The sequence below is a fragment of the Lynx canadensis genome, chromosome B3 (assembly GCF_007474595.2).
Source record: "Lynx canadensis isolate LIC74 chromosome B3, mLynCan4.pri.v2, whole genome shotgun sequence".
Classification (NCBI taxonomy): domain Eukaryota; kingdom Metazoa; phylum Chordata; class Mammalia; order Carnivora; family Felidae; genus Lynx; species Lynx canadensis.
Genome location: NC_044308.2, coordinates 10,003,712 through 10,026,747, shown reverse-complemented (window position 1 = coordinate 10,026,747; position 23,036 = coordinate 10,003,712). Strand labels below are relative to the sequence as shown.

Genomic DNA, 23,036 nt, shown 5'->3' with positions numbered 1-23,036 from the left:
TCAAAGCCATTGCTATCGGCAACTGAGTGTATCCTAAACATATACTGCCTCCTAAAAAAGAAGTCATACAGAGAAAAGATCATCTGATTGATTTGTATAGTCTTCCTTAAGACCAAAAGGCAAGATTACTTGGTGCAGAGGCAAGAGCTCTGTGCCAGTAGGCAGGGGTCCCAGGTCCCAATCTCAGAGTATATGACCTCGACCAACTCACTTCCTCTTGGGGCTTGGTTTCCTCCAGTTGGAAACGAAGGGCATACTAGGAGCCATCCTTCATCCCTTTCACTTCTAGTATTAGATGACTCTATACTGTTGTAATTAATGGCTCATGCCTTATAATTTGTTATCACATCTCCTTTCAAGGACAACACTTCCCTTTCGGGGGCCTAAGAGAGGTGAGGCAGAGAGGCCAAGGAAAGGATGAAACTTCACTGGGTCATTTCCTGCACATCCATAGCAGAGATTGATGCCCATCTCTGAGTCAGCAAAAATTCCAGCAGTGAAACAAAAAATGTTCACTCATGTGAGCAGCCCCAGCTGGCCCCCATTGGAGGGGAAGGTGTTCACATTCAGTCTGTTCAGTGGGCCCCATGGGGCATGTCAACGGCTGTTACATTCCCGGGACTATCCATCTGACCCTCCCTTCCCTCCTCCCTGCCCTGCTACTATCTGAGACTTTTTCTGTAAACAAAACTGATCTTTTGCAAAGTGAAAATCAGTTCAGCTGGGCTTGGCTGCACGAGACTTATAAAGAGGAATTTTTACATCCACTGGCCTACCAAGGACCATTTTAGCTGAGCAGTTATGAGCTCCACCTCTGACGTGATTCTTGGCCGTGGGGATATGGGGAGTCCTTTTAGCTTCTGCTGCTCTGGTCCATATAGGGTGATGGATCATTCCTTAGAACCCTTACATGGCCTGATACAGGAGGAGGGCGGCATTGCTCTTCAATCTCTGGACAGCCTATTCTCGGCCAACAGTCTCTGCCTCCGGAACTGCTGTGGATCCCAGTAAAATCATCACCCCTGCCTTTCTGGTCCAGCTGCCTGGGACATGGACTACATCCTTCTCTCACCTACAGAGATGGGCTGCACCTACCCGGCACTCCAGTGGGGGCCCAGTTGCCTTGCAACTGCCTCTTATTGGAGTGATACATTTCACATAAAGGTTGTTTAAGGTTAATGGGCACCTAGGGGCGCCTGGGTGGCTCAGTCGGTTAAGCGTCTGACTCTCGATTTCAGCTCAGGTCATGATCTCATGATCAGGTCATGATCTCATGATCTCTGACCAGCTCAGGTCAGGTTTTGTGGGTTTGAGCCCCACGCCGGGCTCTACACTGAAAGTGTGGAGCTTGCTCAGGATTCTCTCTTTCTCTCTCTCTCTCTCTCTCTCTCTCTCTCTCTCCCTCTCTCTACCCTTCCCCCACTCACTCTGTCTCTCTCAAAATAAATAAATAAACTTTAAAAAAAAAAAAAAAGGTTAATGGGCACCTAGAAACAACTTTCATGGATGTGGCAGCCAAGTGAGAGGAGAAACCTTTGAAGTTAAGCCTTTGGAGTCAGACATAATTGGTTTCAAATCCTAGATGTATCTCTAACTACTTTTGACAAGTTACTTTAACCTCTGTGAGCCTAACTTTTCCCATCTGTAAAATGGGAGAAAATAAAGCTTCCCTTGCAGGCTGTTACAATATTGAGGAAGATCAAATAAAAAAATGCCTAATACAGAATGGTTGCAAGGGAAGAGCTTATCAAATTATAGCCCTTGGTGGTGATAGTGGAATTATTGTAATTGACTTTTAAATGAGAAGGAAGGTAACAGAGGTTGTAGCAGGCACTGGGAAATCACGATTCTCCTTTGGGTTTCTATGAATAAATCTGTCCATGAGAAAATAACCTCCCAGCCTCATCACTATAAAGTAGCCCACGGTGAGCACCGGTGGCAGTGAGTGTCGACACGGGACAAGAGAACAACATTAGGAACTGAACCGCAGGCCAGCATGCAATCACTTAAGGTCTCTGACAACATCTCCCTCATCGTGCAAACCGGGGATTATCACTCTGACCATCTCACAGGGTCATTTAAAATTCAGAGTATCCATGAAAACCACTGAAAATCTGTAAAGCACTGTGCAAAAGTAAATCTGATTTTTGGACACAACCCCGTTTTTTTCATGCTGGTCAAGGTGTGTGCAAATGTCCCAGCCATCGTCACCAACATGAGAGGGAAGCCTTTGGGGGATAGTTCCTACACAGCATAGTAAGCAAAACCCCTGACATCTCAGCAGCTCTTACTGGGTCTCTGTAGAATACCTAGTTCTCGAACCCGGCTACACCACAGAATCACAAGGGAGCCGTGAACAAATGCCTATGCCCACACCACACCCAGAGATACTCTGAATTAATTATTCTAGAGCAGGGCCTATTTTTTTTGTTTTTGTTTTTGGTTTCGTTTTTTTAACAGCTCCTTGGATGATGTCATGGGCAGCCAGGGCTAAAAATGCTCATCTAGAAGTGGTTCTCCACTAAGGCTGATTTCCACCCTCCCCCTCCACCCCGGGGAACATCTGGCACCATCTGGAGACATTTTTGGTGGTCATAACTGGGAGCTGGGTGCTTCTGGCATCTGGTGGGGTGGAGGCCTGGGATGCTGCTCAATAGCTTTGAATGCCCAGGACAGAGCCCCAGAGCAAAGAATTATCTAGAGCAAAATGGCAATAATGCATGCCATTAAGAAGGGCCATCCAGAGGACCAGTTCCAAATAAGATCGGTCACTGATTGTATTGCACAAAATGGCTAAAGCAATATTTCTGGTCCCATTGCACCCCTCTGTCCAGAACCCTGTCACTTCTGAATCAGGAGATAGAGACTATTTCCCCTCCCTGTTGAAATGGGAAAGGTCTTTATGATGGCCTCAACGAATAGAATGTAGAGAAAGTAACACTGCCTGCCTTCTCAGACTTCATCACAAAAAACAATATGGCTTTGTATATGTGTATCTATGTATTTCCTTTATCCATTCATCCATCGATGGACACTTGGGCTGTGTCCATAATTAGGCTCTTGGAGATAGTGCTGCAATATACATCGGGGTACATATATCCCTTTGAATCAGTGGTATATACATACAATGGAATACAACTACTCAGCCATAAAAAGAGTGAAATCTCGTCATTTGCAATGATGCGGATGGAGCTAGAGAGTATCATGCTAAGCGAAATGAGTCAGTCAGAGAAAGACATATACCACACGATTTCACCCATATGTGGAATTTAAGAAACAAATGAGGAAGCAGGGGCGGGAAGGGGGCGGGGAGAGAAGAGAGAAGCAAACCAAGATACAGATTCTTAACTACAGAGAACAAACTGCTGGTTACCAGAATGCAGGCGGGTGGGGAGGTGGGTGAAATAGGTGACTGGGGACTAAGGAGTGCACTTGTCCTGAGGAGCCACCAGCGGATGTATGAAGTGTTGAATCACCATATTGTATGCCTGAAGCTAGTATTACATTGTATGTTAACCGACTGAAATTTAAATAAAAATTTAGGAAGAAAAAAAAACAATATGGCTTTTGCTTATCTTTCTCTTCCAGGAAATGCATGTTGGCCACCCTGAGCCAGCAAGTATGAAATCTAGCTGCTTTGAAGGCTGCCTTGTTGGCACAGAGAGATCGTATAACATAAGCAGCCCCCAGATGTTTGTGTCTTCCCAGCCTTGGCACCAGAAGTGTGTGAGTGAACCTTCGGATGATTCTAGTTCCACCCTCCAGTTGCCCCAGGTAATGCCAAGAGGAGCAGAGGCCAGATGTCTGCCAAGACTGCAGGTTCATTAGCAAAGAAAATGGTGTGAAGGTTTTGGTGTGTTTGTTTGGTATTCAGCAATATAGAGCCAGAACAAAGCCCATTAAGATGCCGTGAGAGATCCATTCCAGGCTCCCCTTGATTGGGCCACTCATATCAAAGGCTTCATATCCTTTTACAGGGAATGGACTACTTATCTATGTAGCCTATGCCCAACCCTGAAACTTCTCCTCCATTCCCAGTAAATACACCAGTCTACTTAGAAATTGCCCTCATTCATTCCTGTTGTATTTTCCATGGTCTGGGGATCATATTTTCAAATATGTGGATTAACAGCCTTATGAGCGTTTTTAAATTTGCTGAAGTTTTCCATGATGGGGGCAAATATAAACATAAATACAGGTAGGTCAATATAAATAAATAACCACAACATTTTTATTCTGATAACCAATAAGGCGATAGTTACCAAACATCTTTTGTTTACAAGGTCTCAAGGAGTGTGCATATAACTGTAGTGGCAAAAAAAAATCCTTCAAGTCTTTGAAGGTCTCATTGCCGAAAGAAATGTTCTGCAAGGACAGTACAAAGAACTGGCTGAGATATCCTTGCCCTAACCAAGGTTAAAACAAGTCAGAAGCTAAAACATCGGTTTTGCAGATGGATCGGAGGAGCAAGGTGAATACTGACCAAGCACCTACTGTGTGCCTCTCCTGAATTGCATGGTTAGCATGGGTGATTCCATTTAATTCCCCCAGCAACCCCAGGGGGTAAATGCCATCCTCTGTTGCCCTCTCCTTCCTCTCTCTGTCTCTGTCTCTCTATCTCCCTCTCTCTCCAGACAATGCCATTTATTCCAAGTGAAACTAAAAACTACACATGCATAAGCTCCAAATACCTTTGATTCAATCTAGATTAAAATCAGAGGAAAGCCCAGGATCCGTAAGTTTGAATCAGCAGTTAATAATTTGAAGTCATTGACACAAGTGCTTTGAGATCGAGGTAGGCACTATCCTCTGATGTAGGAGTAAGTGGAAAAACACAAAAACGGACACAGCTGTAGACAAGTGGAAAAGCGTCCCACTCAAAGCTAAATCCATAGTTAATCTGGATCCCACATCATGAAAGTGAGGGTTTTCTTTGCAAGAAGTTCTCCTTGTAAGATTTTTTTTCTTAACCCCAATGGTTAATTGTGGAGAAAAAAAACACCTTAATCTTGAGAGCATGATGCTGGTTTTTTGGATGGTTGTTTGGCTGGTGGGTTGGTTGGTTATATAGGAAATTCTTTTTATTCATTGTATATTTATTACCAAAAAATTGCATTTACTTGTCAGCTTTGTAATAGCCAACACTTTGCTATGAATTCAATTATCTTATAATAAATTCAACTGGCTGTGGAAAGGTGTAAATCTCTTAAAGAGGGATTGTCTTCTTTGCCTGGGCCCTCTGTTTCCTTCCTTGCATAAATTACACAAAAAAATGGTGCTTATAGCAGAAATACTTTAAAGCTCTATATAAAAATCTCAATTTTTCAAAACACTCAAGTGCTATCTACTATTTCCTTCCCATACTAGCCCAGGGACCACACACTTCTCCCCTGGGCTATTCCGGGACCTTCTGTCAGCTCTCCTACATCTAGTCTCCCTGACAATCCATTCTTCATCAATGTAGGGGTTTTGCCAGTTGCTGAGTAGGTCTACCCCAATTGCGCATTCCAGAACTGGGGTAATAACCAAAGGAGGGTTTGGGGACCCACTGAGCCTTCTGTGAGAGGGGCCTGAGCTAAATCTCCACAGATCGCCTGACCTCCATGAGCCCCCACTCTTTCTGGTGAACCACAGGAATGTTTGGGTCTCCTGGGATTAGAGCCATTTCAGAGCCATTTCAACCCTCAAGAGGTCGTATTTCCTTTTTCCCAGTGCACAATTACTCTGGTAAAAAGACCATAGGTCCCTTGGGAAGACTGGGGGGAAGTATGTTTTCAGTATATACTGGTATCCTTCCTCATGGGGACTCAGCCTCCCTCTTCGTGAAAGGAGTTCTGGATCTGTAAACTGGATCAAGTCTGAAAATCGACGTGATGCTATTTTTATGACACAAGTTGGAGCTTTGTTCACTTTACCTAGAATTTTTCTGCTTATACAGAACAAGTGACAATTTAGCAGGCTTCCTACCTATTTCACTTTTGGAAACACTACAGTCTCCCAGAATCAGACTATTCAGATTGCTGCTCTGACTCCACCAAGCTCATTATACTCGTTAGTTAGACAAAAAATTCCAAGGGATTATACACGTGGTCACCTTGCCTCTTCAAAATGTTTACTGAGGAGTATCCAAGGATGACATTTTGTGTGTCTCTGTTGCCACATCACACCATTGGCGATCACTACTGGAAACAGTCCATCGTGTCTAAATCTAATCAGACTAGAAAGCCAACTCCAGAAGCTCCAGAACCAATTCAGAATCTCATCCTTAAGATCTTAAGATCATTAATTCATCCTTAAGAACGACTCCCAGTACCAAAGCCACTCTGGCAGAGTGATCCTCCTGAACCCCAGGTCCCACCTTGCCATTCCCTTTCTCAAAGGCAATCAATAGCTCCTCATTAAATAGCTCTTCAATGCCTGTGGAATCAAGCCCACACTCCTAAATATGGTGGTCAGTGTGAACTCTATTAAGGGAGCCCTTATCTTTTCTTCTAAAGAATCCCATGATCTAAAGATATAAATAAGAACAGCTCATATAAATAACACACACACACACACACACACACACACACACACACAAAACATATGTATATGTGGAAATTCCTACTGGTGGATTTTGCCATAAAGAGTATTTATTTTCACGGTGGTAAGTACTCAACTGAACACCTATTTTGTGCCAGGCCCTGGGACACAGAGTGGCCCCTCTTTTCAGGAACCGACACTCTGAATTCAGGGCTAAAGAAAAAGTGGTTCAGAAATCAAATGCTCTTCTCTGATGTTCATCAGGAATTCACACATAAAACAATTAAAAGATAATTTTTCATGACACCCAAGTAATACATCCATCTCAGAGCAGCTGTGGAAATGCAGCTCAAAATGTATTCTCGTGAATCCACCCCATGTGACATCACTCCATGCCCTCACAGGGTCCTCTCTTAGGCTCTAAATTACTGTCTAAAGGTAATTTGGGTCTCCCTGAGCTGTCCCACAGCAGATGGCAAGAAAAAACTAAGAGCCAATAAAATACATACCGAGCATCTAGACCCTTCCAGGAAATCAAAATTCTGAAGGCAGAAATGGAACTCTTGCCTGAAAATGGGACACTCTTGCTTTTTGGTCAGCATGAAGGTGGGAAGAGACCACAACTGGGGTGTTTTTGCAATTATGGGGAGACTTTGGTATCGATTTACCCACTGCAGGCAGAGGAGGATGCCATTGGTATGTCCTCTGTGTCACCAATATTAAATGCTATCCTAGCTGCAAGGAAACAAGGCATTGAGATGCAAACAACTCCGTTGAAAACACCAAACACAGGGGCCCCTGGGTGGCTCAGGCAGTTAAGCCTTGGACGGCGGCTCAGGACATGATCTCACAGTTTGTGAGTTCGAGCCCCCACGTCGGGCTCTGTGCTCACAGCTCAGAGCCTGGAGCCTGTTTCGGATTCTGTGCCTTCCTCTCTCTCTGCCCCTCCCCTGCTCACGTCCTGTCTCTCTCTTTCAAAAATAAAATAAACATTTAAAAAATGTTAAAAAGAAAGCACCAAACACAGTCCCATCTCTTTGCGTGGAAAATACATCAATATTACATGAAAAGGGATTAAAAAGAAATGTGGATTCTTCCGCCAACCACCTAAGATCACGGGATCCCAGAGGAAGACTTCTGGACGGCCCGAGCTCGGACTCCATCCCTTAAACGGCCTTTCTTCCCTTCATATCTGGGCAACAGGGGTAACATTAAATGCGGCACTGCAAGTCTCGTCACGCTATTTCATATTTTCTATTTCTTGTGTGAGCTCTAGTTCTGCCTTTAGAATGAAATTCATTGATTTGTGTCAACTACACTCACACTAAAAAAAAAAAAAAAAGCAAAACATAAAACTGCAAAAAAATAAATGTAATTAAACCCATAGTACAGATGGACATTAGGTATTGGATATCCGCCCCCCCCCCATTTTTAACTTTTCAAAAGTGACCTTTAAATAAATAAAAGCATTTTTCTCTGTCTTGCAGTGTGCAGACAGGCCCTGCCAGAGTCCTCTATTCTTGAGATGTTCTGAACCACACTCTGGAAGCAAGCAGTTACTGAAAGCAGTAGACCTGCATTGATTTCCTTTGATGCACTGCGTGCAAGGAAGTCATGGTTTTGAAAACAAAGTAGTATTATTGCACAAAAAATTGTTCTTAGGTCAGAAAAGTAGTATGCAGAGTGTTCCTTCTTGTTTTGTGATAAACTACCGAAAAACTGTTCTCGTAATAATGTTACTAAGCACACGCACACATGTATGGAGAAAAATAAAACTCACCGAGTGCCTTGACTTGCCCTCTTGGTGTTGCCACCAAATAGAGGACATATCAGGCATGTGGTAATATCCAGTAGTTTTGTTTGTTATTTTTTTTAATGTTTATTTTTGAGAGAGAGACAAAGACAGAGCGGAAGTGGGGGAGGGGCAGAGAGAGAGGGAGATACAGAATCAGAAGCAGGCTCCAGGCTCTGAGCTGTCAGCACAGAGCCTGATGTGGGGCTCGAACTCACGAACCGTGAGATCATGACCTGAGCTGAAATTGGACACTTAACCAACTGAGCCACCCAGGTGCCCCAGTAGTTTTAAAAGTAATAATGAATGAACATTTAAAAAATTTTTTTAGAGATTTATTTATTTTGGGGAGAGAAAGAGAGCGTGAGTGGGGGAGGGGCACAGAGAGAGGGAGACACAGAATCTGAAACAGGCTCCAGGCTCTGAGCTGTCAGCACAGAGCCCGACACGGGGCTCAAACTCACGGACCGTGAGATCATGACCTGAGCCAAAGTCAGATGCTTAACCGACTGAGCCACCTAGGGGCAACTGAATGAACATTTTAATTAACAGGAGACCATCTGCTTGAGAGTTAGCAGGATAGGGCCTTCGTCGCTGACAATGTTCTCCTAGACTTTTTCTTCCTGAAGAAAGACAGTTCTGGATAAGTGACCCTCTAAACCTCCACACTTGAAGAAGCTCACCTTTCTTCTTTCTAAAAGCTCAGGAAAGAGGCACAGGGACACCCAGATATTTTTGTTACCTGGCCTAAGGATACTTCTCTTGTTTTCTGAACTGATTCATTTGATTCCAGGAAGAAAATAACAAAATACTCTACGACTTGAGGTCTGAATTTTGGGGTAAAGAATGTTCTCTTACTGAATTCTCTTCCTGGAACATCAAGGAGGAGTCAAGTCTAGGGGCATCACTTTCTTTCTGTTTCTTTATAAAAGAAGCAGAGTCCAAAGGAGAAGATAGGTCACAGACTAGGAGAAAATATTTGCAAAACACACATCCTGAAAAAGGACCATTAGCCAAAATGTACAAAGAACTCTTCAAACTCAACAATCAGGAAGCACCTCATTTAAAAATGGCCAAACACCTTTACAGACACTCACAAAAGAAGATACATATTTGCTAAATAAACATAGGAAAAGATGCTCTGCATGGTACATCATCAGGGAAATGCTGGTGAAAACATCAAGGAGATACACGTGTAAGAGTGGTCAAAACCCAAGACACCAACGACACCAAACCCAGGTGAGGACGCAGAGTGGCAGGACCTCTCATTCACTGCTGATGGGAATGCAAAGTGGTACCGCCTCTTTGGACGACTGGCAATTTCTTACGAAACCAAACATATTCTTACTATGTGATCCAGCAATCACACTCCTTGGTGTTTATCCACAGGAGCTGAAACCTTATGTCCACATAAAAATCTGCACGCAGATGTTTATAGCAGCTTTATCGTAGCTGTCAAAACTTGGAATCAGGGGCGCCTGGGTGGCGCAGTCGGTTAAGCGTCCGACTTCAGCTCAGGTCACGATCTCGCGGTCCGTGAGTTCGAGCCCCGCGTCGGGCTCTGGGCTAATGGCTCAGAGCCTGGAGCCTGTTTCCGATTCTGTGTCTCCCCCTCTCTCTGCCCCCCCCCCGTTCATGCTCTGTCTCTCTCTGTCCCAAAAATAAATAAACGTTAAAAAAAAAAAAAAAAAAACTTGGAATCAACCAGGATGTCCTTCAGTAGGTGAACGGATAAACTGTGGTACATCCAGACAATGGAATATTATTCAGCACTAAAAAGACATGAGCCATCAATCCATGAAAAGACTTGCAAGAAATGTAAATGCAAATTACTAAGTGAAAGGAGGCAGTGTGAAAAGGCTACATAAATACTGTGCGACCCAACTATTATAACATTCTGGAAAAGGCAAAACCTTACAAAAACAGAAAAAAAAAATCAGTGGTTTCCAGGGGTCAAAGTCAGGGAAAGGCTGAATGCGCAGAGCACGGAGGATTTTTTAGGGTAGTGAAACTACCTGTGTATGATACTATTATAATAGATACATGTCATTGCATTGAATGTGTAACACCAAGAGTGAGCCCAATTAAAAGTAAAGTACAATTTTAATTTACCAATCAAAAGTAAAGTACAAACTTTGGGTAACAGCAATGTGTCAATGTAGGTTATACAATTATAAAAAATGTATCAGTCTGGTGGGGTGATATTGGTAATGGAAGGAGACGAGACGAGGCACATGTAGGGGCAGAGATGCCGGAAATCTCTGTACCTTCCTCTCTGTTTGGCTTTGAAGCTAAAACTGCTCTTAAAACATTAAGTGTTAAACACATACAAACACACGTGTGTATGCACGCACGCACGTGCACACACACACGCACACGCGCGCGCGCGCGCGCACCCACACACACACACACACACACACACAGGAAAGAGAAAGAGAGCTAGAACTGGGTTAGCATTGAACGAGGAGGCATTGTCACCAGCCAAGGGAGGGCAGCTTGATCTTAAAAGCCTGCAATAAATAATTTAGGCTGAAAAAAAAAAATATGCAATGTCATCACCTGAGAAGATGTAGCCCTGAATTTGGGTGGTTCATCATTATCAAGCCATCAGTTTAGTAAGAATAAAAACTGTATAACAACAACAACAACAACAACTGAGATATCTTGAGCACCTATTATGTGCAAGCACTGTTTCAGGCAAGTTAAATACATCGAACTCACTGAATCGTCACAAAACCCTATAAAGTAGATCCTATTGTCAATCTCCATTTTGCAGACAAGGAAACCGAGGCTCGGAGAAGTGAGGCAGCTTTCCCCAAATCATCCTACTAAGACTCAAACCCAGGCCACCTGACTCCAGAGTGCATGCTGCTCCTGTATCACTGCGACTGTCATTTGCGGCCAGTGCTGGGAAGGAGAATGTCAGGATACACAGTAACGACAACTAACAGTGGTTCAGGACTTACGGAGAGCTGGTTGCTTTACCAGCTTTATGTCACTTAGTCCTCACATACACACACACCAAGTGTTATCACCCTCATCCACATACGGGAAACTCGGAGAATTTACGACCTGCCCAAGGTCACTAGCTGATAAATGACATACCAGTGGCCAAACCCTCGTGGCCAGACGCCAGCGCCCACACCATCATTTGTCACACCATGCTGCCTCTCTGTGGGAAGCAGTCTATGGTACTCTAAGCAACCTACCAGGTGCCTGAAGACATGGAAAGCAGACCCGCCCCATGGCGTAACCTCTTTTCCCAAGACCGTGTCTGAGCGAAAGGCAGTATGGTGTAGCAGAACGAGTGCAGACCTTGAAACCAGACAGACCTGGGTTGGAATCCCAGCTCCAGCAATGATTACTGTGTAACCCAGGATATGGCTCTCCAAGCCTGTTTCCTGATGCGTACGAACAGGATGAAACTGCTCTCTAACCACCATGGTGACCACGAAGGTCAGAAGAAACAGCATGTGGAAATGCTGGTCCCTGGAGACCTTCCCATCATCCACCTCCCCGGATCCATTTCCTTGCCCACAAAGGGGGCCCCCTGAGTGCATGGGAAGTCTTCCCTGCCCTTCTTGGGCTGAGTCATAGCACCTTCTTGGCAAACACTGAAAGCAAAATTGCACAAACACGAACTCTCCAGATTAGGACCACGTTCCCTCGACTCCCAGCATTTGCGCGGGGAGCTGTCAGGAGCCGTGACAGCTCTGTTACGAGACTGCCAGGCACCAAGGTGGCAGAGAGACCAAGGGGACGTGAAATTATTACTGACATTGCCAACCTGGCCTGACAGGGACCCAGGTTTTCTGTTGAGAATACCACAAAACAAATCAATGCCGTGGGTATGTTTACATCAACTGGGGACTGTATGGTTTGGTTGGAGGCTTGGGGTCTGTTTTGGTTTTTGCCCTTATTAAAAAAAAAGAAAGAAATTTTAAAAAGCAACTAAACTGGGGCGCCTGGGTGGCTCTGTCAGTGAAGCGTCTGACTTCAGCTCAGGTCATGATCTCACAGTCCGTGGGTTCGAGCCCCACCTCGGGCTCTGTGCTGACAGCTCTGAGCCTGGAGCCTGCTTCAGATTCTGTGTCTCCCTCTCTCTCTGCCCCTCCCCCGCTCACACTCTGTCTCATTCAAAAATAAATAAAACATTAAAAAAAATTTTTTTAAATAAAAAATAAAAAAAAGCAACTAAACTTCTGTTGGTGTTTAAAAACTTTGGGTAGGGGCGCCTGGGTGGTTCAGTCGGTTGAGCGTCCAACTTCAGCTCAGGTCATGATCTTGCAGTCTGTGAGTTCGAGCCCCGCATTGGGATCTTTGCTGACAGCTCAGAGCTTGGAGCCTGTTTCAGATTCTGTGTCTCCCTCTCTCTCTGACCCTCCCCCATTCATGCTGTCTCTCTCTGTCTCAAGAATAAATAAAACGTTAAAAAAATTTTTTTTTAATACATAAAAATAAAAACTTTGGGAAATATTCTTGTTCCTCAAGTTACTCCTTCTGCTTGTACATACGCAGCCTCTATGGGTTCCCTAACAATCACACCTGACGCAATTTAATTATTTTCAGTGTCCCCTTAGTTAAGCAGAAATGGAGAAAACAAACTTGAAAAGCTTCCAGAAATGAGTCTTTATTGCAGATGTTTTCTTTATTTTAATGTCCCAATCTTATTAATAGTGGCTTTGAATCAGGGCCGGCAAACCATGCAGCCCAGAGGCGACATCTGGCCCTTTGCCTTTTTTTGCAAATAAAGTTTTATTGGGACACAGTTATGTCCATGTGTTTGTGTGTTGTCTATGGCTGCTTTTGTGCTGCCAAGGCAGGGTTGAGTAGTGGTCACAGAGACTATCTGTACCTGCGAAGTTTAAAATATTTGCTCTCTGGATCTTTATAGAACATGTCTGCCAACCCTTACTTTAAAGCTAGTACCGGGGAAGAGAACCACACGAGACATTTCATAGCACTCGTCTCTACAGTAATTACATAACCCTCTGTGTTTGTCTGTCAACGCATCGTTAACACAATGCCTGTTTGTCCTGCTGTGTGTAAGTTCTTTGAGAGGCAGGGACTATGTCTGTCTAGTTCAATATTTTCTCCCCAAGGGCTGAGCACAGAGACTGGCACACAGTATATGCATAATAAATATTTGTTGAATGAATGAGCTAAGTTGCTAGATAGATTTTTAGTTCTTGAGGGTTAAGAACATGACTCAGAGCAAGTTCACAATAACTGTATGTTCGTTAAATAATCAATCATACGGACTTCAAGTTTAGAGAATAGATATGTTTTGCAAGACATTTAATGATCGAGGCAAATCCTTGTCTGTATTATGATCAGTCTCTTCTACACCACGCCATTCGTGCCAACCTCTCTCTACACAAAATCCTCTGTCTCAGGCTCTGACATCTGATGCTTGGTTCTGATGTTGCTAGTCTCATTACTGATTTGCAAGGCTGGTCTTGCCTCCTGTACAATTCATCTGTGCTTCACAGTGTGATCCCCAGTGGCCTGCAGGGGTTCTGGGGGTGTGCTCAGCCCAGCATACATCCCCAAGGCACACGGGCAGTCAGCCCACTAACACTTACATACAAGAAAAACCAGGAGCAGGTGCCATTGGATTCTAGAAGGACACAGAGAGGACAGAGAGGAAGAGGCCTCTGGCCTACCACTCACAAAATGTATTTGTCATTTGAATGTAGAAGATGGTGGTTTTAATACGAAGATGAGAGAAATGTGACTCTCAAAAAGGCAATGAGATTTGGAAAAAGAACCAAGAAGTCGAGATTCAGGAAGACCTAAGCAGGGATCCAAGCTCCAATACTTACTAGCTGGGTAAACTTGAGCCAATTAATTTTCTGTGAGACAAAAATATCTTAAAGGCAAAATGGATGTCAAATGATAGCATCTCAAGGGAATTGTCATAGATTTAAGGTGTCTAATAGTAACAGGTGCTATACAAGTTTTACTGCTCTTTCCCCTTCATAATTTAATGCCACAGAGAGAATGATCTTTGGAAATTTTACTTACCGAGCATTCCTTTTTTGGAACTGGACAGACACATGTCCTTCTCTGCACTGGGCAGGACAAAACTCACCACGAACACCTCCACTCCATCGGCCATCAGGGCCAAACCCAAGACGAAAAAGAGGATCCACTGGAAACGCCCGTGGCCACACTCCTCGATGATGTTCTCGTACTGGTGGGCCAACTGCTCCTCGTCTTCCAACCTCTCAGCCATCAGGTCAGCTTGGCCCCGAAGGCCATCGGCTCTGGAGGGTGCCATCTTGGCCTGCTTGGCCTTGACATCATCTGGGTGAGGGATGCCCTGGTACTCCCCCTCATAGATCTCATCCTCCTCATCGTGGCCCTCTGTAACATCACTCTGTGCATCCTCCTCTGGGTTGGACTCGTTGCCACGGTAATAGCCATCACTGGGGGCATGGCCTTCATAGTTGTCCTGGTACTTGTAGTCATCCATTGCTTAGTCCTGGGACTGCCTGGTCACCTCTCAAGCTATATCTCTCACTCCTTGGTAGAGGTTTGGGCTGTTTCAATAACCATCACCCATTATATATGTAGAGGTCTAAATGTAGAATCTGTTCGTGTGACTCCTTGGGTGATTCTCCTTCTCGTCTCCCAAATAGAGCAGATGCAGGCAAAGACAAAGTAAGTATCCTTTTGCACTCAATGTCTATTGCAAGTCTTTGGAAAGTTTCAAATTCTAGTCTAGTCTCCTTCAGTGACCCAGCAGTGTTTTTGTGGGGGAGATGTTGATTAGAAATGGGGCCAGCTGTTTTCCTTGACAAGGAGCCCACAGGACTTGGCAGCTTGCTGGCTGGCCTGATTTGTTCTGCTACCGAAGGTTATGCCCTGGGAGTGCAGAGAAGGGAGAGAGCAGTGTTACAAAATGCAGAAATTCTCACAAAATACTCTCAGAATTAAATATATTTACTAATGCCAGTGCTTCAGGGGTTAGGTGGAAGAAATCTTGATTAGACGTTCAGATTGGTATCGAATGAATAAGGACTGAATCAGTGAGACAAAGAGTAAGGGGAGAAAAAGCAGAGGGTCAGAGAGGCCCTTTGAAGGGTTGATGAACCTGTGAAGGGCGTCAACTCAACACAAGGACTAAATAGAAAGCAGGCAAGGGATTCTCAATACAAGGCGATTTTGTACTACAGATTTTCTGTTAGAATTTACCAAACCTTTGGCAACAGGGTAGGTTTCTTACATACCAGCTTCTGTTAGGAAAATGCCAGCTTTTCTAACTTTGCTATGAAGCGGCCATATGATTTTACATCTAGAAAGGTGAGGCAAATATCCAGGACCATTTCTCCAAAGACTCAGCACTGTGGTTCGAAGGCCACTCTGACCTTGGACTTGACTTAACTAGGCAGGAAAAGCTGCTGAAGACCCAGAGCCAGAGGGCTTGAGTCTGCCACATAAGGACTGTGTGACCATGCTCACGTCTTTCTGAGCCTCAGGTTTCTCATCTGTAAATGGGGATAACAAGAGTACCTAACTCATAAGGTTGTTCATAAAATGCTTAGCACAGTATCAGACCTGCATGGTAAACACTGTTGAGGCCCTGACATTATTGTTGCTCTTTTTTTTTTTTTTTTTTTTTTGGTAGCCCCAATTCTAGAAACCGGGACACTGTATTGTCAGAGCCGAGTCAAATCCCTGGGCCACCTGTTGATTCTTATGCCCCATGACTACCACACCCTGCACCAATTAAATTCTTGAATCTCAGTTCTCACAAGGTTTGGAGTCACCACTTAATGAAGCCTACTGTGTGCCAGAAACTGTGCTTAAATGTGTCACATCCCTGGGGCACCTGGGTGGCTCAGTCGGTTAAACAGCCGACTTCAGCTCAAGTCATGATCTCGCAGGTGATGAGTTCGAGCCCCGTGTCAGGCTCTGTGCTGACAGCTCAGAGCCTGGAGCCTGCTACCGATTCTGTGTCTCCCTCTCTCTCTCTGCCTGTCCCCCGCTCATGCTGTGTCTCTCTCCATCTCAAAAATAAAGATAAACATTAAAAAACATTTTTTTTAATGTGTCACATCCCTTAGCCCTAACTCTCACAACAATCAAAACAAGAAGAAAGTATTTGTACTTTCGTTTTACAGATAAAGAAACTATGGCTCAGATGGAGTCAGGTCAAGGTCAAATAGCTAGGACCCAACGCCAGGCCCACTGATTCCCAAGGTCAGTTCTTTCCATGGCCCCTGTGCCTTCCAAATGCTATTCAGAGGGAGTGTCACATTAGATCACCCAGAGGGCTTTAGAATGCAGATTCCCAGAGCACACAGAGGGGCTGGTTCAAGTTCAGGAATCTTAATCTGCACACAGCTCCCTGGGGTGGGGGGGCTCCCCAGCTTCTCATTGAGCAGCCCCCAGGGGTGGAGGCAAGGCCCCTCCCGCACACAGGACCCCACTTCAACTCTCCCTGGCTGCCAGACTCCTTCACTGGGGCTGCCAGAAACCCACTCCCCAGCTCAACCCACCTGCTGTCATGTATATGTGCCTTCAACCTTTACAACCTTCCCTGTCCCATCTGAAATCCACATGGACCTTTCTCACCAAGCTCAGCAGATGCTACCCCACAACGGACTGCACACACTCATCCTCACCGTGCTGACGGCACATCCCTGGGTGCCCCGCCCCACACCTGCCTGCCCAGCTCTTCTCACCTTCAGCCCTGGACAGACTCCAGTTCTGGAACTCATCTGACTCAAAAACAAAACATATGTCTTCTGGACGAAGCCAGAGACCAGGGGTTCTCAAACAAAGGGTGAGCCAGAATGACAGGGGCTTGAGGGACTTACTAGAAATGCAAATCCCAGGACCCCTCCTCCAAAGACTCTGAACCTGTGAAGTGGGGGGTGGTACCTGAAAATCCGCATTTTCCGCAAACACCCCAAGGACTCCACCAGTGGGCTGCCTTCTCAGAAAGGATCATGAGAGTTAGCAAGAAAGATTTACTAAGGACTGATTCTCACTTTATCTTTTCAGATTTTTCACCCACCCCAGTAAATAAATTTGTATTAGACCATGCTGGCCTGAACCATGTCAGAATAATATTCTAAATCTGTTTTTATTATATCCATTTAGGAACCACAGAAGGACTATAAATCGCATGTTTACAGCATGAGAGTTTTGCAAAGTGCTATAAAAAAAAAAAAAAACAGAGAAAGAATGCCAACTGCCTGAGATCTTGTGTGTTATTTCCATCCTGGGGGCTCTGCAAAAATGTCATGAACCAGAAACGATAGATTTGCAATTCTAAAAGTACACGTGGGAACTGTCTCGAGGGGCAGAGGTCCTGGACTCGTGTTTTGCAGAAAGACGCAGATCTTCCTCAAAGCTGATTCCACTCATCTGATCCAGGGAAATGAGCTGCTGTGAGTGACTAGTGCAGAAGAGTAGGGAGGAATCCCTGTCAGGTGTTGTGGGTTGTTTTCTCTTCCATTGAGAAATGCCAAGTTATTTTTCCAGCAAAGCATTTTCTAGAGAATACAACCATCAATCACTTTCAGTGCGATGGGCGGAAACGTGATCCCCCAAGAAGGTGCACCAAAGCCATAAACCCCAGTACTTCAGAATGTGACCTTATTTGGAAATATGGTCTTTATAGAAGTAATTGGGTCAAGATGAGGTCATTGGGGTGGGCTCTAATCCAGTATGACTGGTGTGACCTTATAAAGAAGGGAAATGTGGACTCAGAGACCCATCTGAAGAGAGAGATGAGGTCAAGACACAGGGAGCGTGCCATCCATAAGCCAAGGAATGCCTGAGGCTAACAGAGAAGACTGGAACAGTCTCCCTCACTGGCCTTGGAAGGAACCAACCCTGATTGTGGATTTCTAGCCTTCAGACCCATGAGATAGTGAATTTCTTTAAGCCACCCAAGTTGTTGAACTTGGTTATGGCAGCCCCAGTAAACTAACACATTCAACACCATTGACAAGCCAAGCGTTTATCAACTGAAGAACAATAATAAAACAACCACAAGAGCAACCATTCACTGAAAAGCAATACCTCATTTATTCTCACAGCCAACAGTGAAGCAAGATTATTCTATTTCATGTAGGATGAAAGCCAAGGCTTCAAGGAAATTAAAGAATGTGTCCAAATAAACACAGAGAACCAGCATCAAGGATTGGATTTGAAGTTCACAAAGAGCCTTAAGGATGATGTACAAGGTGGAAGACACTGGACTCCAAAGATACAAGTTCAAGGTCACACGCTGAGTTGCCTGCAGAGCTAAGAGTGACATCAAGCTTCTGTCACAGGTTGGGCTTTGGGTGCCTATCCCCCACAAACATCCAACAGGATCTTTGGTGCTTGAGGCATTGTGATAGATACCGACCTGACCTGAGCCCCATTCTCAAGAGGACTGCTCCTCATGAAAGAGTCAGATAAAACAACACAAAGCATCATACAGTAACAAAAATGACAATCTTAATTATTAACAATATTATCTTTTATTTATTGAATACTTGCCTCGTGGCTTTGTGCCCAGGTGCTATGCTAAATGTATCATGTGCTTTAGGCCTTTTAACCAGGACAACAACCCAATGAGGCAAGGATTATTATTATACTTATTTCACAGTAAACAAGACTGATGCTAAAAACATCATGATTGTAGGCTCTCCCAAGGAGTTCAGAAGAGGGACGGGTCCTCGTGGGCTGGGATGTGCTGAAATAGCATCCTGGGGACTTCCAAGGGCAGGAAAGGGCTCAAAGAAGCCAGCAATTGAGAGGAAGGCACTTCAGGCTGGGAAATAAGGATCAGCAAAGTCACGGAGAACAACTTGGCTTAGCTTGTCTGGGCAGCAAAGAAGCACGTGCCCACAGCAGATGATGCGTGAAGGAAAACTTACAGGAGACACAGTGGGGAAGAAAAGAGTAGTCGATCTGAATGCCCTGCTCAGGGACTGGGAATTTTCCATTGAGCGAAGGGAGCCATGACAGTTGCTGAAGTGACCACAGCAGCATATCACACAAAGCAGGGATCTAGAATGATCTCCCTGGTGGGGATATGCGGCCTAGTTTTTAAGATAAAACCTAGGGATGACAAAACTAAGTAGAAGTGTGTGTGTGTGTGTGTGTGTGTGTGTGTGTGGTCGGTTGGTAATAATCCAAAGGTGAGATTAAGCCCAGAAAAAGATGGTAGCCATGGGACTGGAAGAGAAGGAAGGACACAAGGAGACTCCCACAGGAGAACACGTGTACATTTCCTGTCAGCTGAGAAGGAGAAAGCGAGGTGACCAGGACAGTGGTGACTCCAGGGGGGCAAACTCTGGACTGGAAATCTTTCCAGAATCCTCCGGTTGCTGTATAATTAAAACAACAACGACAAAAATCTTTTGACTTCTTTCAAACTGCCTTTGCCGGGGGGAGGTGGGAGGGGGGTATATGCAACAGAGTGGTTCAAAGCAACTCGGAGTTATAAGGCGCCAGGTTCAAGTCCTGACTCCACCATTTCCTCTGACCTGAGCGCAAGCTATTAATCATCTGTGTCTCAATTTTCTTATCTGTAAAATGGTTGTGATAAAAAATACCCACATGAGAAAATCCGTGAAGAAGGCTTAGCATGCTGCCTGGCACAGATGTGACTGATACAAATCTGATCTGATTTTCATTGTCGTTGTTGTCATTATGATCATTATCTGACTGCGCCTTGACAATTAACATGGAGCCAGGATCTCAGCTTGAGCCCAGCCTAGCTCTGCTTGAGATGTGGGGTCCATCTGGGCCAGGCTGGGGAATCAAGTGCAGATAAAAACAAAGTGACATTTAGTTTCTCAAGAAAACCACTGCCTCTCAAAAACATGCCAACCCCAACCTTGTCAGCCTCTTCCCTCACCTCTCACATTCTACAAACCTCTGAGTCTGTGCTGTTTGATTCAGCATCACTGTGTGGTAAACACTTGTTCATAATTAAATATCACAGAGAACAAAGCTAAAAATAATATTATAATAAAGTGATGTAACGCTTCCCAAAATGTGTGCTGTAGAAAGTTAGGCATTTAATACGCTCATTTCAGAGGGGAAAAAAAAGAGAATTCTAAGAGGAAGTAAGTTTAGGAAACATGGCATTCTGTTCTGGAGATTCAAACTGCATTATTTCTATATTAAGTGCTGTGAAAGACCTGAATAAAAACCTATCTAACACCGCAATGAGATTTACCACACACCCAACAGAACAGCTCCCATCAACAGATAGACAATAGCAAGGGTTGGCAGGGATGTGGTGAACTGGAACCCTCATATGTTGCTGCAAGGAATGAAAAATGGTTCAGCTCCTTTGGAAAACAGTTTAGCAGTTTCTTAAAATGTTAAGCATGCTCTTACGAAATAACCCAGTGATTCCACCCTAAGAATCTACCCGAGAGAAAAAAAAAAAAAAAACAACAACATATGCCCACCCCTGGAAAGCTGGGAACACTTATTGGCCCCCTTGGCAGGAATCAGCAGCAGCTGTGTCTTCTGTTACAAATGGCCTTGATGGGAAATTCTCCCCAGTGAGTCAGGGCTGAAGAAAATGGCGGATAATCTGGACCAGAAGGACCAGTACCCCAATACATGAGCTAGACTAGGGTACTCCTGAAACTATTTGGCTTAAATGTAAGGGGAAATGAGGCACATAAATGTATAACTTGAGTAAATGTTATCTGAGAACCTTACTGTAATTCTATTTTACATGAACAAGACATAGGGAAGTCAACAGACTCATATGGATACTAATGAGATGTCCAATGTGTTAGTTAGCTTTGCAAACACCTCTTCCTTAAATTCCTATCCTAACTGTGTAGGTCATGCCAATAATGAGTACTAAGAGAGGGCAGGGGGACTCAGCACAAAATACTATCAGTTGTGTAAGAGAAAGACCACTGGACCACTAGACATCGGACCTAAATTATAGTCCTATCTCTACCATCAAGTCATTGTGGGACTTTGGATGAGTCATTCACTCTCTGAGGTCCCTAAAATGAGCGGCTGTGCTAGGTGACTTCTTAAAGTCCTTTCCAGTCTCAGACTCAACATTTTCTTCTGTATCTGTGACAGTGCTTCGAACTATCTACATAATATTTAAAACATAATTGTTATTATTTTAATATCTAGGATAGTGTCTGTTTTAAGAGCAACCATCTTTAGCAGCCAAAAGATAACCATTTTTTGGCATTTGGAAGGCTCTTTATTCTTAAACACTTAGAATTATTCCAAGAGGTCCCATGGCATCATGCACATATCTCTCTTATCATATTTTATCATAATTGTTTATATGTCTCCCTGCCAAGAGATTGTAAGCAATTCTAGGATAGATAACACCCTGGGTTTTACTGATTTTTGCACCTACAACACCAAACACAGAGCCTCTAACCACAGAAGGTCTTTGAAAATATTTGCTCATGAAAGAAGGTTAATAGCTATTTAGTGCTGGGCTGGAAGCAAGTCTAAAATGGCCCATGGGCCAGAGTGCCCTTGCACTTGCTGTAACTAGACCAAATGGTTTACCTTTGTTAAAAAAAAAAAAAAAAGTCAGATCAACTGACATCCTGAAGATGCCACCTTTCACAAGAAGTCATTCATTCACTCTTTCACCTCCCTCACGAGCTTTCTATTAACGCCATGTTCCCAGCTGAGATGGCTGGGGTGCTTGGGGTTCCAAGGACTGCCTGAGTTATTTATTATCAACTTCCTGACCATACGATAGGTTTGAGCCACCTGCAATGCTTTTTGAAATACACTGCTTGATGTTGCTGGGGTAGCTGACACCAACCAGTGGGCTGAAAAGACCAAAGCTTATCTGGCTGGTTTTGGGAGACGGTGTTCTCTGAGGCACCCCGCAATCACTGTCCTTGTCCCACTTACAACACCGTTGGCTCATTAGCGTGACACAAAAGCACTTCTCTCCTTTCTTAGCTGAATCACCCAGCTATTTCTATTGTGTTAAAACAGGAAGCTAGTCTCCAAGGAGTGAGAAACGATTGATTATTAAACAAGAACCAAACCACCTGATTTTTCGGTGGGAGGAAAACAGCAAGTATTTCAAAGCAACACTAAATCCTTGAGAGTAATAGGAATGTTCAGAATGCTTCTTCATTTTATACATTTTTTAATTTTATTTTATGGAGGGGGAGACGGGGAGAGGGGGAGAGGCATAGGGAGAAAGAGAATCTCAACCAGGCTCAGTGCGGAGCCCAATGCAGGTCTCAATCCCACAACCCTGGGATCATGACCTGAGCTGAAACCAGGAATTGGACACTCAACCGACTGAGCCACTTGGGCACCCCAGAATGCTTCTTCATTTTAAAATACAAAAGCAAGATGGGGCGCCTGGGTGGCTCAGTCGGTTGAGTGTCCGACTTCGGCTCAGGTCATGATCTCACGGTTCATGAGTTTGAGCCCTGTGTCAGGCTCTGTGCTGAGAGCCTTGAGGCTGCTTCAGATTCTGTGTCTCCTTCTCTCTCTGCCCCTCCCCTGCTCGTGCTCTGTCTCACTCTGTCTCTCAAAAATAAATAAATGTAAAAGAAAAATTTTATATACAAAAACAAGAGCACAATTTATGGAGAAGTATGCTAATCAACATATTTTTTACAACATCAAACTTGGAAAACAAACGTATTACACAACAGGGAACAGGTAAATAAAGGTTAGTATATTTATACAGCTAAATATTATGGTGTTATAAAATTTTGTTTTTTGAAGGACT

The 23,036-nt window shown here is 44.2% G+C and overlaps 1 protein-coding gene across 1 annotated transcript in view; it reads right to left on the bottom strand.

The window, feature by feature from the left end:
* The window catches only part of SV2B (synaptic vesicle glycoprotein 2B), a 189,302-nt gene that overhangs the window by 65,658 nt on the left and 100,608 nt on the right, over positions 1-23,036 (bottom strand). Inside the window, exon 2 of the mRNA XM_030317454.1 lies at positions 14,342-15,184. Coding sequence (XP_030173314.1) covers positions 14,342-14,792 — 451 coding nt within the window. The 5' untranslated portion in view covers positions 14,793-15,184. The remainder of the gene's footprint in view (positions 1-14,341; positions 15,185-23,036) is intronic.